Genomic DNA, 15000 nt, shown 5'->3' on the forward strand with positions numbered 1-15000 from the left:
TTGTCATTGACAACCTTCTCTCTGTTTTTATTGTTCTCTGTGTACATTCTAGTATGTTCTATTGTTGTTGCCCAAGCAACACTGAAAGTCTCAATGGATTGACATAGATAGAAATGATCTAGACTAGGGAAGAGTGTTTCTGTCCAAATCTAACTTTATATTAGCACTATTGTGAGTAGTATATATGTTACGGTACATGTGGGAATACGGTACATGTGGGAAAACTAGGGTTAGGGTTAGGTGCTACGTCGACTTGGTACATGCTGGCATGTCTAACCCTAACCCTAGTCCTAACCCTAACCCTAACCGTAGCACCCTAGCACCTAACCCGAGTTAACCCCACATGTACCGTAACATATATACTGCGTAGTACCTCCCTTTATATAATGTTTGTGTGGTTTAAGTTCACCCACTCCACCTTCCCTATACACATATACACTTACTGACAGCTGTACTCGCAAGGCGAGACTCGTGTACTGCTTGGGGGGGGAACAAGTTTTGAGTTTCAAAAACATGTGTGCATGGTGGGGGGGGGGGGGGGCAGGGGCGGGGTGCAGGCATGGAGTTACTCAGCATGTTGGTCTGCATTCTCAGCTTAGGGAGCTTCAGTTCTCAGAATACAACATGTTCCAGGTGTTTACTTTTCTTATGTCCTTATTCAGCTGGAGCTACATCGGAGTGTTCGGATTCAGATTTCTTTGATTTATTGTTCTGGAGAGGGAATACTTTCCACAGCGCACACCACAGTACACAGGACGACACACATACTGTACTGTATGTAGACAGGCACACATGTAAAGAACACTGAATACATGGATTGTCACATAGATAGATCATGTTGAGTGGGATTCGTGTTGTTTTTTGACATAAGTGGTGGGTGATTTGTTGTATTATAATTAGTATATCTGAGGCCCTCACTAGTTGTGTACGTAAATGCATACATCTATTCCAGAGGTTTACGAATGTTTCATTTCCTAACGGAGTTGTCTGTATCGAGTTGAGTGGTTTAACTGTGTACTTCGAGGGGTACACACACACACACACACACACTACACACACCCACACACATTCAATCACACATGGCGAGATCATGTGTGATCTGTGATCCGCTCACGTGTGGAGTTATGCAGCATTTCCTGTTTCATTCTTCTGGTGTCTTTCTTCAGCTGCTGTTTGTTGTTTGTAACGTCCAGACACAAAAACGTCTCCCCCCCCCTCCGCTTTTCAACAATCTCAGAACATCAGAAACTATTTCCCAACAACTATAAACAAGCGCACCCAGTCTCCCTCTCTGGGGTGGTGTGGGTCTGGCTGTGCGAGCTTTGTTCTCTGGACCAGAACAGCTCAACTCAGAGGGATGTGAATGGGATGTGCATATTGTGCACCACTGATAGGGCTTACACACCGGCAGTTCCGAACGCCGGTTCGCGTTCGCGTGCCGAAACCTCCGAACGTTGGCGCTGTCTGGCGAACGAGCCCGCGTTCATACCAGTGTATCGTTCGTGGCTCGTTCGCCAGACAGCGCCAACGTTCGGAGGTTGCGAACCGGCGTTCGGAACTGCCGGTGTGAAAGAGGCCTGAGTGAAGCAAGGTCTACTTGCTTGCGGGCTAGCTACCAAGGGAGGCTGCCTGGTGGAGGTAGAAGTCCTCCTGTCCTAAATGGTAAACGGACTGCACTTCTATAGCGCCTTTATCCAAAGCGCTTTACCTTTACAACGGCCTCTCATTCACCCATTCACACCCAAACACATTCACACACCAATGGCGAGGTAGGCAAGCTACCGTGCAAGGCGCCGGCCGGTCCGCCCACTGGGAGCAATTTGGGGGTTCAGTGTCTTGCCCGAGGACAATTAGACTGTGGCTCTACCTCCTGCGCCACAGCCCCCCCCCATCCTCCACTGAACACGTTGCCTTGCATGCTGGGACCTACAATCATTCCATCTGGACGTTGTAATGGCGTGACGTTAGAATTATAAGGTTCTATCTCAATTTTTGTGAAAATTTTGTTTTTTACATAATCTGATCCATCAGGTGTTTATTGATGCCTGTGTGGTGTTATTTTTAAAATGTTGACATTTTTGAGTTAGTAATTCATAAAATACAAAGGTTCCATCTCACAAAACATAATGGAATGTAAAAACTTTGACGCTCAATATCTCTGAACCGCCCTAAACGGAGATAGAACCTTATCATTCTAAACTCACGATGGGCCGGTGTGAAGGAAGTAGGACTGGATCGATGACATGAAACATCTGACAGGAGAGAGGTTCAGCCCAGGTGAGACAGAGATAGTGATAGGGGGAGCCCGCAGCTGTCTGTCTGTGGAGAAATGCAGACCGACCTGTGTGTCCTTGGGGTTCAGGAATGAGTCATTATGCCAGTAAAGATTAAAGGCATAGGGAGAGGTCAAAGTTCATTGAAAATGTACAGCGAGTGAAGCTGGAGGGCAAAGTTCATTGTGTTTTAAAACCTTTTATGACTCATCATGCTTGCAGCAGCTCCAAGTAAAATGGTTGATGGTTACAATTATCCTGCGGCATAGATCTAGCCAGGACCTCATTTACATTTTTTACATTTTGGGGAATTTAGCAGACGCCTTATTCCAAAGCGACTTACAATTAATACATTAGACTAAGCAAGTGAATCATCAATCCAACCAGTCATGGCAGGAAGAGTAATCTAGCTCAGGCCTGGGGCCATTGGCAGTCTCTGTGATAGAAGGAACAAAAAGAAACTAAAAGAAAACAAAATACAGTTTTTTGGTTTTTTTGGTATAGACACTGGAGAAACAGAGAAACAGTACAGGGGGGGCAGTAGAAGTCTTGGGGGGGACAGTAAAGGGGAAAGGCGGGTGTCTCAGGAGACGCAGTGCTGGGGGTTAGTAGATATCTCAGGAGGAGCAGTTAAGGTGTAACCTGAAGAGATGGAGGTCTTCAGTCTCCAACGGAAGATGGGTAGTGACTCTGCAGTTCTGACAGCCGTGGGAAGCTCATTCCACCAGCGGGGGGCGAGTGTAGTGAAGAGACGTGACCTCTCCAAATCCTCACCCGAATCATGACACCCCTGAGATATCACCACTGGATGAGCTGTCCTACTGTGCCTAACGTTCAATGCTGTCCGCCACATTGACTGCTATTCTTCATACACATCATTCTTACGAGTCATGTACAGTACATAGCTGACATGTAGTGCCATTGTTGGAGCTTAATCTACGCTGAGATGACCTGACTGTAGATGTGGTAACAATTGATCAAGTCTGCAACATTGTGGCCTGGGGTGGTCCAGTGGTCTAGCATCGCGGTCTACAGTGCACACATAGTATGTCCATGTCGGCATGGGTTCGAATCCAGCCCATGCCCTGCTGACATGCCCTCTCCTCCTTACTTTCCTGTCTACCTTCACTATCTCTATCCAATAAAAAAAGAAAAATATGAGTGGGACTGCCCCACTCTGAAAAAAATAACTGTAGAAAAAAAAAGCCTGCAACATTGTTTATCACACTGCAATTCACTACCAAGCCTTCATTGGCATGGTAAGTCACATGGTCAAGTCAATGCTAACAGTTGTTTTTCTCTCTGTGTTGCAGTGTTGTTGACGTGGGTGAACTGCTCCAGTGTGAGATGGGCCACGCGGGTCCAGGACATGTTCACCGCCGGGAAGCTGCTGGCCCTGGCCCTCATCATCATCATGGGCTTCGTGCAGATCTGCAAGGGTAGGCACCGTCACGTGTGTGTGTGTGTGTGTGTGTGTGTGTGTGTGTGTGTGTGTGTGCGTGTGTGTGTGTCTGTATTCTGAAAGAGACAGGTTTTGAGTTTATGTAGGGTGTGTGTGTGTGTCTGCGTGTGTGTGTGTGTGTGTTTGTGTGTGTGTGTCTGTATTCTGAAAGAGACAGGTTTTGAGTTTATGTAGGGTGTGTGTGTGTGTGTGTGTGTGTGTGTGTGTGTGTGTGTGTGTGTGTGTGTGCGCGTGTGTGTGCGTGCATGCATGTGTGCGTGCGCGTGTGTGTGTGTGTGTGTGTGTGTGTGTGTGTGTGTGTGTGTGTTTGTTCATTCACCACCATCTGTTTTTCGGTTTTTAGTAGTCCCCATCTAGCTGAGATGAAGGGCCAGCGTCACACTCAGTCACAGGGGACAGATAGACTCCCTATTGACAGTAGGCGAGGTCATTGAGTTTCCGGACCTCTGGTAAAATGTACAGAACTAATGTGGTTTTCATATCAGCCCGTCTCAGTGGGTTAGTAATGATGACTCCCTAATGACGGTTATTTTAATAACGTTATTCCAGAGGCAACAGAGACAACAGTGACGACAGATTAGCACAATAGACGCCCCCATACACAATGAAAGCAGGAGGGACTGTGTGTGTTTGTGTAAGAACACAATGGGGGATTTACCGAACTCTGGCGTTGCTGTGAGAATTTACCCACCATAGAGCTGCGTGTGAGAGACGCAGACAGAGAGAAAGACAGAGAGAGGAGAGAGAGTTACGGGAGAAAGAAATAGTCAGGAGAGAGAGGGAGAGAAAAAGAACACAGATAGGTAAGGGAGGAGTGACAGAGAGAAAGATATGCCCACTGACTGAAAAAGACAAGATGAATGGGAGTGAGATGATATGGAAATCTTTTTTTATTGCTCACCCCTTTATCTTAATTTCCATATTGTTTGCCCTTTGGTACAGGAATCAGTAAGGACACACACTCACTCACACACAGTAACACACACAGCGAAGGCACTTTGCAGAATGCTAAATGCTATATCCCCTCTCTTCCTCTCCTTCTAGGGGAGTACTATTGGCTGGAGCCAGCCCATGCGTTCGAGCCATTCCAGGAGTACGATGTGGGGCAGATAGCCCTGGCCTTCCTACAAGGTTCCTTCGCCTACGGAGGATGGAACTTCCTCAACTACGTCACTGAGGAGCTAGTCGACCCCTACGTGTAAGACCCGACCTATAGCATGATGCACCACTCTAAGCTCAGTTCAAGATAAAGATATTTTTTCGTTCGATTTCATATAGTGTATGGAATGTACTGTATATGTTACGGTACATGTGGGAAAACTAGGGTTAGGGTTAGGTGCTAGGATGCTAGGGTTAAGGTTAGGGGTAGGGGTAGGGGTAGGGTTAGGGTTAGGGTTAGGGTTAAGGTTAGGGTTAGACATGCCAGCATGTACCAAGTCACCCTAGCACCTAACCCTAACCCTAGTTTTCCCACATGTACCGTGTTCCCACATGTACCGTAACATATGTATGTAACACACACGCTTGACATATACCTGCATCTCTTTAATGAATGACTCCCCTCCCCTCCTTCCTTCCTCCCCTCCTCCCCCCCCCCCCCACCTTTCTCCATCCTAGGAATCTCCCCCGCGCCATCTTCATTTCCATCCCCCTAGTGACATTCGTTTATGTCTTCGCCAACATCGCCTACGTCACGGCCATGAGTCCTCAGGAGTTGCTGGCTTCCAACGCTGTTGCCGTAGTGAGTAGCTCCGCCCCCTGACAGGATGATGCAGATACTCTCTCTCTCTCTCTCTCTCTCTCTCTCTCTCTCTTCGTTCACCTCCTCCACCACCATTTCACATGACTCTAGCGCCCCCTGGCAGCTAGTTCCAGCTAGTTCATCAAACCCAACATTGAATACTGATTCATACAGCTTACTTGTAATTGTGATCCTCTTTCAATTCCAACTTGTGAAATGACCAAGGGACATTAACACCTTGATCTTTTCGTTGACGTTTCTTTTCCGGACCTCACCATCAAAGCTCTTGTGTTTTTTTGGTTTTGTTGTATGCACTTCAAGACAGTGTTTTAAAAGAAAAGTGTGTTTAACCATTATCTCTCTTTTCCCTTCCCCTATCTCCTCTCTTCTACCCCCATCCCTCTCTCTCTCTCCCTCCATGGCAGACGTTCGGTGAGAAGCTGCTGGGGGTGATGTCGTGGATCATGCCCATCTCCGTGGCTCTCTCCACCTTCGGGGGGGTCAACGGCTCCCTCTTCACCTCCTCCCGGTTAGTCTACTCATTATATTACCGTACTCTCTCAATCCCCAATCTCTTTTTGGCTCTTCGTGAGCTTAGAATGAGAAGGTTCTATCTCCGTTTAGGGCAGTTCAGAGATATTGAGCGTCAAACTTTTTACATTCCATTATGTTCTGTGAGATGGAACCTTTGTATTTTATGAATTACTAACTCAAACACCACACAGGCATTTAATAACACCACACAGGCATTAATAAACACCTAATGGATCAGATTATGTAAAAAACTCAATTTTGACAAAAACGGAGATAGAACCTTATCATTCTGACGTATTCTCTCTTCTCATCTCTACTGTCATTAGATGTCTTGGTCTAAACAGCATCTCTTCTTTGGAAACCTCAGGTTCATTTTCTATCCACTCAAGCCTTTTTCCCTTCATATCCTATTCATAAGTCTATGTACAGTATATGTGGTGTTGCAATTGTCCATTTTAGTGCTAACCCCCCCCCCCCTTCCTCCCTCTCTCTCTCAGGTTGTTCTTCGCTGGGGCCAGAGAGGGCCACCTCCCCAGCCTGCTGGCCATGATCCACGTGAAGCGCTGCACCCCCATCCCTGCTCTGCTCTTCACTGTGAGTACCATATCCCCTCTCGTGCGAGTGTGGCGCAGAGGACCAAACCGCAGACCATGTTATCCTGGATTGCCCGGTGTACCACCCACCCAACGGGATGCATGGTCTGTCGGTATTAGATGACGAGACGATGACGTGGCTTCTGGAGGGGTGTCCAGAAATATAGCCCGGGTGAGCCCCTCAACCAGGTCTCGGGGTGGTAAAAGGGTAGCCCCTCGGCCCGAGCCTGGTGGAGTGGAGAGGAAACAACAACCCATACGCCGAAGAAGATATCCCTTCTTTCTTAGGGATTTGATCTTTATTACTGTGTGGGTCTATCTTTACTTACTCAATCCCCCCCACAGCCTCCCTGATGCCTTCTCTTTCTTTTTCTCTCACTCTCTCTCTCTCTCTCTCTCTCTCTCTCTCTCTTTTCCCCCTAACTCCATTCTTTTCTCTCTCTCTCTCCCAGTGTCTGTCCACCCTGCTGATGCTGTGCACCAGTGACATGTACACCCTCATCAACTACGTCGGCTTCATCAACTACCTCTTCTACGGAGTCACTGTCGCCGGGCAGATTGTTCTCCGCATCAGGGCACCTGACATGGCGCGGCCAATCAGGGTGAGTTGTCTCGGTGAGACCCCTTTGATTTGATTGCACCACAGTTCACACACAACATTCACTTCTCTAGTCATTTTGAGAAGTGCGTATGATAAAGTAGATATGCAGTCGACATACTTAAATGTTGCATATTCTATTCACATTTAATACCATGTGTTATACTTGATGCTTCTCAGCATCAAAATGCGCTTCTTTCTTGGAGGAGATGACTGGGACCGGGAGAGTCCACGTCTGTTACTGACCCCACCACCCCCTCCCCCCCCCCTCCCCTCCCCTACAGATCAGCCTGGTGTGGCCGGTGATCTACCTGCTGTTCTGGGCCTTCCTGCTCATCTTCTCCCTCTACTCTGAGCCCGTGGTGTGTGGTATCGGCCTCGCCATCATGCTGACTGGCGTCCCTGTCTACTTCCTGGGCGTCTACTATGAAAACAAGCCCCAGTGCTTTAACACCTTTGTCGGTAAGTCAACTCAACTCATTTGGCCATTTTTTTTTTGGGGGGGGGGGGGGGCGTTTTTTGTATATGGTTTTATGTCTGTTCAAGTTAGACACTAGTGTATTTCTATCTCTGATGTTGACATTCATTGTGCTGAACTGTACGTGACTGCCACCCTGTGTCTGACTAGAATTGTATCATTTCGTGACGTTAGAATTATAAGGTTCTATCTCTATTCTTGGTCAAAATTGAGTTTTTTACATAATCTGATCCATTAGGTGTTTATTAATGCCTGTGTTATTTTTAAAATGTTGACATTTTTGAGTTAGTAATTAATAAAATACAACGGTTCCATTCCATCTCACAGAACATAATGGAATGTAAAAACTTTGACGCTCAATATCTCTGAACTACCCTAAACGGAGATAGAACCTTAGCATTCTAAACGGAGATAGAACCTTATCATTCTAAACGGAGATAGAACCTTATCATTCTAAACGGAGATAGAACCTTATCATTCTAAACGGAGATAGAACCTTATCATTCTAAACGGAGATAGAACCTTATCATTCTAATCTCACGATTTGCCCGTGGCTTAACAAATCCTCTCTCTTGATATGATGTGATATATTAATTTAATTAATTAATTTTGCCATTTAGCAGACGCTTTTATCCAAAGCGACTTACAATTACGAATTACAGGGACATTCCCCCTGGAGTAACTGAGGGCTAAGTGCCTTACCCAAGGGCACACTAGTAGTGGTGTGGTTTCAGGCGGGATTTGAACTCACAACCTTCCGATCACAAGTCCAACTCACTATCCACTAGACCACCACTACCCCACAATATATGGACCAAAATATATGGACCAAAATGTCAAGTTAGGATTGGTGCTGGGACCTGTAAATGTAATGTCATCTACCGTCCTAACCAGCCTATTTTCCTCTACAGATAAGATGACCTACATAGGCCAGAAGTTCTGTTTGGTGGTGTACCCGGCGATGGACGTGAAGAAAGACGAGGAAGGGGAGGAGCTGAAGGAGAGGTCCCCTCTCTCACAAGAGGACGGCGAGACACAGAAGTGAACAGCCTGAAAACATTCTCAACCCCCACCACTCCCCCCAATACACACACATACACACACACACACAGAGGTAGGGTAGTGTTTCAGGTATATCACAATAGCAGAGATGAGTGTGTGTGCACACACACCGACTCTGACACGTTTGTAGAGAATGTTCCGGAATGTGTTCATCTGATTGTAGCGTCGTTTCAATCATGACCGCTGTGCCAAACCGAGATGAGAAGGAGAGGAGGTGAGAGAGGGTTATAAGACTGATCATATTTCATTCTGGAATTGTTCAATGGTGCAGTGGTGCATGGCTTGATGAGGTAGACACCCTGACAGACATCATCTTTTTACTGTCTCTCTCTCTCTCTTGCTGCCCCCCTTCCTCTTCCTCCTCCTCCTCCTCCTCCTCCCCTCTTCCTTCTCCTCCTCTTCACCCTCTTTCTCCTCCTCCTCCTCCTCCTCCCCTCTTCCTTCTCCTCCTCTTCACCCTCTTCCTCCTCCTCCTACTTTGTCTTCACACACTCCCTGCACACTCTGACTGTGAGAGGCTTTTAAAGTCCTTTGACTGTACTGAGGTGGATTCGTCAAGCTTGTTTATGTGTGTTTATTTTTTCTACTGGCACCACCTTTATGAATCTGCCGTGTCTTACTGAAAACACACCAAAGCTGTATTTTTTGATTCTCAAAACAACCATCAAATTCAGATCAATTTATTTCATGTTGTCAATATACTAGATGCTTGTCTGTGTTTTAATATATGACTGTGATTCCAAAATGTTTTTTTTTTGTAATTGTGATAATTGTTGTATCATTGTGTCTTTATTATTATTTTTAGTTTTATTATTTTAGTTTTTAGTGTTTGTTTTTTTTCTATTCAACATTGATAACTTTTGGTTCTATTTTCTACACTTGCAACAGCAGCGGTATACATTTAAGAGCTTATAATATAAGGCATATATTATGTATCTGGTTCGATACCTGTCAGGTCCCTTGTCTGGTGTGAAATCAGTTCCAGCTCTTTTAATTGCCTTAATTATCATATGATATATTCTCTACTTAGGTATGGGTATATTATTGTTATCATTGATGTTGAGAATTGATTTTGCCAATATTTTTGAAGATACAATTTTCATGATAAAGAAAACAAAGTGGCCATTTTTAAATTTCACATTGACTCTGACTTCGTTGTGACTTCATTTGACTTTACTTGACACCAGAGGATGAACCCCTAAATAAACCAGAGATGCTATCAGTGTTGTCAGGGGACTGGAACATAAAGGAGTTGTGGCCCAGTATATCAACATAGACCCTTCTATAGATCCTGAACCACACACACACACACACACACACAAACGTTTTTTATTGCGAGATTGAGGCATTCAACAATTCCCTGTTCCTCACTTCCTCACCAAAAGCCTTCTAGAACCTTCCTCACCAAAAGCCTTCTAGAACCTTCCTCACCAAAAGCCTTCTAGAACCTTCCTCACCAAAAGCCTTCTAGAACCTTCCGCACCAGAAACCTTCAAGTGAACACTAGAGCTAATACTAGGCATCACTCAGGAGTGGGTTCATGCCACAAAATCTCACTAGTCTTACAAACTCTGGCGACCGCAGTAAAGAGTTCATTCCTCTTCTCCTAATTTTAACCTCTACAAAAACAATAGTCAAATTTTTCTTTTTAAATGTATGTCTCAGATACATAGATAATGCCATAGATTTACATGTAACAAAAGAGAAGTATCTACCGACAAAAGCAGAAAATGTCATTAGCCGTGCAACAAATGGTTTATAGGAACTTTTCTTGGTGTTACACATGAGAACAGCAGGAAAGCCAAAGGCCCCAAAAGGGCTTTTCAGATTGCAGATTGCACTTTCTGGGCTATCTGGAACCACTGGTTACAAATGACACAGCAGGACTATATTAACCTCGATTCACACATGCATGTACCCTGGGCTGAGGCAAACGATGTACAATGTGAAAAGCCCTAAACACAATGACAATTGTTCACTGAAACCAAAATGTATAAAGGCAAATGGCTTATGGCTCACACGAGCCAATGATTATTGTATCGGTTTTTGTATCGTTGTCCATGTGCAAGTTGTGACACTGACGTGTTGTGCATATACAGTATATAAAGAAGTGACATGTATACCGTACCTAAACTGTCACTGTCACCACAGAATAGAAACACAAAGAAAATCTACTTTTTTTCTTTGTGGACAAATGTAATATCATCCATCATTCCACCAATGATCATTCCATTCCAATAATGACACCGTTCTAACAACAGAACAACATAAATATAAACGTAATACATACAGTATAAAATTGAGGCATTCATTCTATAGATCTAAATTACTGCTAAGGAATACCAGAACTGTACAAATTTTTTTTTTTTATTGTCATCAATTATAGGTCATAGTTCTATTGTATTATTAATAGGCTATATCATCAGAATTGCAGGGATTCTCAGAATCTTCACACACTTAACTCTGTGTGCTGCCTAGTTAGCTATATGTGAGCTTAGAATTATAAGGTTCTATCTCCGTTTAGGGTAGTTCAGAGATATTGAGCGTCAAGGTTTTTACATTCCATTATGTTTTGTGAGATGGAACCTTTGTATTTGATGAATTACTAACTCAAAAATGTAAACATTTTAAAAGTAACACCACACAGGCATTAATAAACACCTAATGGACCAAATGTATGTAAAAAACTAAATTTTGACAGAAACTGAGATAGAACCTTATAATTCTAATGTCACGACTTAGCAACTCTGTGTGCTGCCTAGTTAGCTATAGCTAACTCCCCAACCCTTGCCTCGACACCAACCTAACTGAACGCTGCCTTATAGGCCAGTGGAGGAATCCTCCGTTAGTGTATTGTGTGCAAACACATCTCTGTTACTCAAGGTTAGGCATTTTACATAGGGTGGACGTGGTTAAAGCCATGCAATATGTAAAGGTATCATTATTTGTGTTCCAGGCAATATGATTGTAACCCACAAAGATCATTCAATATAAGGTAAAACCAGGTAGATGCACGACTTTGAATTATTTTCTATACCAAATTAGTGCAAATACTTTTCCTAAGGATTTACTTTGTTCAAGGGGTCAGCTACAGTCCTACCAGTTCAATGATACCCTCTTGAAAGAGAACTGTTTCTACTGAAGTTATCTTTCTTATGGTTAACTTGTGTACGTTTCTCTATAAATGTGCATACCACAATGAGATAAATAAATCTACATACAACATGAAATGTTGGTGAATGCTTTGGGTTTTGTGCCAGGGAAATAGATAGTTATTTTAATTGCTTTGGAAAATGTATTTGGTTAATTACAGTGTATAAACATTATTAATGACAATGACAACCATTGATGACTTGTAACATAACAATTTTTATTGACAAACTAAACTGACATATCTACCTTAAATAATAATTTCTCACTTTCACATAATTCTAAACATAACATCCCGATGATGATGATGATGGTCTCACAGGGTTGGGAGAGAGTTATGAAGGCTGTCTAGATGATGATACCCCAACACTAAAGAAAAACCCCTCTTAACAGGATCCTTATGAAGAAGGACCATCACATTCTCTTAACAACACATGTAACGGGGGCGAAGAGGGTGCAACATGTCTGAAGGAAGCTCGATGGTGGCAGAGGAGTGGGACGAAGATGCCCCATGACACTGATCTGAGGCCAGCTTTGCATTTTCTCTCTAAATGGTTTAGGTTAGGATATGCGGAGATAAAGCTGAACCTGGATCTGTGCCTACGGGCAACTTCTATGTGGAGCTACTGTAAGGCAGGTTTGGTGGCTACATGGTAAACAGGGCCTGGAGGCCACGGGGACCGTGGGAGACAACGCGGTCCCCTCCTCCTCTGAGTGCCAGGACCAGATGTAGAACCGAGCCCCCCTGGATCTTGTAGTCTAACGCGGTCTTCTCGTCGTTCCTAAGAGAAAAAGACATGGCAGAGGGTTAGGGGATAATTAGTAATGGGAAGATACACCATTTTTATTTGGGTACGGTTTTTTTTCTCTACTTCTCTGTTGTTCACTGATAGGGCTTTCACAAAGGCTCCATTTTATCCTAATTTCCAGTGAAGTAGCCGCCATCTTGTTGTGACATTTTGGTTTATCCCGCCCATTTGTCACCCAACGTTGATGACGTTGATGGTTCCACTTAAACCGGTATGAACATGGGCTGGTTCGCCAGAGAGCACCACGGTAATGAGACTCCAGAATGGGAACCGGAAGTGGCACAGAGCCATGGCGGTGTGAAAGCCCTAAGAGACCAACCAAGGTTCCCAGGGTATATACAGGAATCTTGAGGTTAATTTCAATACCTTTCTAAGACTTTTTAAAGACAGTGTCAATATTTTTCCAGACCTCACCGCCACTTCGAGCTGTAACCGTTTACATCAGTGACACTTTTAACTTAAGAGTTTTAGTTTGCAATAGACTACACCACTATCATACAACAGAATTTTTAATAAAAAACTAATAAATTCACTAACTTTTACTAAAAGTTTTTAGGACTCAAACTCTTTGGACAGAGTCTAATTCAGAAAAATACCTACAAAATTCAAGACCTCGAAATCATGATAAGACTTTTTAATACTTATTAAGGGTCTTGATTTTCCCAAAATGTATTTATTAACTTTTAATACTTTTCAAGACACCGCGGATACCCTGATTGTACAAGTCCAGAGGTCAACTTCACTTCATAAGTTCTCATACAGCGAATCAGGTATATTGGATACTGTGTTCTTTGTGTGAGGTGAAAGATCAAGATTCTTATAAAGTATGCAAAGCAACTGGCAATCCAAGAAGAGTTTTCCTTTTTAACACAACCCAACTCAATCGTTGCTTCATTTATGAGTGATGATGATGACATTGATTGGTATTAAACATATGACTCTCTCTTACATCTGTTTCCCACTGTAGATCAACCTCTGCTGCTGGGGTGGAATGCCTTCCTTCTCCTCCACTCTCTCCTTGATTCGCTCCACCTAGACAGACAGACAGACACACTGAATTTAAACACACTTACACACTAAAAAAAATAATGTTTTGTTGTTAATAAAATATATAATAATATTATATATATATAATAACATATTATTATTAACACATTATATGTAATCTTATTATTAGATATTTTATTAACAACAAAAAAGCAAAGGGTGGCTACTTTGAGGAATCTAAAATATAAGACATATTTAGAGTTATTTCACACTTTATTGTTAAATACATACTTCCTATGTGTTCATTCATAGTTTTGATGCCTTCAATGAGAATCTACAATGTACAAAATAGTCATGAAAATAAAGGAAACGCATTGAATGAGAAGGTGTGTCCAAACGTTTGGCCTGTACTGTACATTCACAGGAAAGTCGTGTAAAGAAAAAAAATTCCAAGCAACACTGCTTGAGGGCCAAAAAATATATTTCGTCATTTACGTTTCGGTCAGAGAACCGAGAGACGCACTACACCAAGTCTCATTCAGGCCTAGTAGCTACATACCTGTACCACAATGACTAGGCTGAATTGACAGTATACCACATTACATACCTTGTCTGTGGGCTCGATGTCAATTTCAATCTCCTTGCCAGTGAGGGTCTAGCAGAGAGAAAAGATTAGCCATGTCAAAGAGGATTAACATCCCATAAAAATCAAAGGTTAGATTAGATTAGATATCATTCCTAAGAAAGTGATCAGTGTTTTATGCATTGGTAGTATAATAACTGCACTTCGTGAATGTCTTTGGTTGGAATGTTAGAATGTTAGAATGTATGTATATAATGTAAGAATGTCTGGTCAATTCTTTGTTGTCTTTAGAATAAGAAGCCATGTTGTAATGTGTAATACTGATCGTGCAAAATGACTGTCAGTGTTACCATGATCTTACCTTCACTTTAATCAACATTTTGACTGGTTTGGTTCTCTAAAACATAAAGTATATAACACGTAATATATACTGTATCAACGTTGTATAACCTAAGAAATTACAATTAGCAACAATTAACTGGTTGAACATATAAAGTTTAATTTCTCTCCAATCTTTCTTCGCCTCAAAACAACACTCGATTGAGCTTCCTGTGTTCGTTCAGCGATGTCCGCAGCACCCCCTTTGCTTGTAACTAAAAGGTTCCGTGTTATGAGATAGATTTTATGTTTTCTCCATTAAAAAAATGTGGGAAATGTGTGGAATAAAACAGATGTATTAAACCATTTAATAATACTTAATACGTTTAAATAATAAAATAAATTCATCAAT

General features: G+C 42.9%; 2 protein-coding genes across 2 annotated transcripts in view; one reads left to right on the plus strand and one right to left on the minus strand.

The window, feature by feature from the left end:
• The window catches only part of slc7a8a (solute carrier family 7 member 8a), a gene marked incomplete at its 5' end in the record, with an annotated part of 27138 nt that extends 17291 nt beyond the window's left edge, over positions 1 to 9847 (plus strand). Inside the window, 8 exons of the mRNA XM_080547568.1 lie at positions 3587 to 3712; positions 4780 to 4933; positions 5353 to 5476; positions 5902 to 6005; positions 6508 to 6604; positions 7056 to 7205; positions 7486 to 7663; positions 8591 to 9847. Coding sequence (XP_080403694.1) covers positions 3587 to 3712; positions 4780 to 4933; positions 5353 to 5476; positions 5902 to 6005; positions 6508 to 6604; positions 7056 to 7205; positions 7486 to 7663; positions 8591 to 8724 — 1067 coding nt within the window. The 3' untranslated portion in view covers positions 8725 to 9847. The remainder of the gene's footprint in view (positions 1 to 3586; positions 3713 to 4779; positions 4934 to 5352; positions 5477 to 5901; positions 6006 to 6507; positions 6605 to 7055; positions 7206 to 7485; positions 7664 to 8590) is intronic.
• A 2243-nt stretch (positions 9848 to 12090) lies between these two features.
• On the minus strand, positions 12091 to 14821 carry nedd8 (NEDD8 ubiquitin like modifier). Its single transcript, XM_080547578.1, has 4 exons — positions 14632 to 14821; positions 14295 to 14342; positions 13650 to 13732; positions 12091 to 12673 (listed from the first exon to the last, which is right to left on the minus strand). Exons 1-4 carry the CDS (start codon positions 14647 to 14649, stop codon positions 12538 to 12540), a joined length of 285 nt encoding a protein of 94 aa, XP_080403704.1. The 5' UTR covers positions 14650 to 14821; the 3' UTR covers positions 12091 to 12537.
• Positions 14822 to 15000: the final 179 nt, after the last annotated feature.

This window comes from Nansenia antarctica (assembly GCF_963989245.1).
Source record: "Nansenia antarctica genome assembly, chromosome: 17".
Lineage (NCBI taxonomy): Eukaryota > Metazoa > Chordata > Actinopteri > Argentiniformes > Microstomatidae > Nansenia > Nansenia antarctica.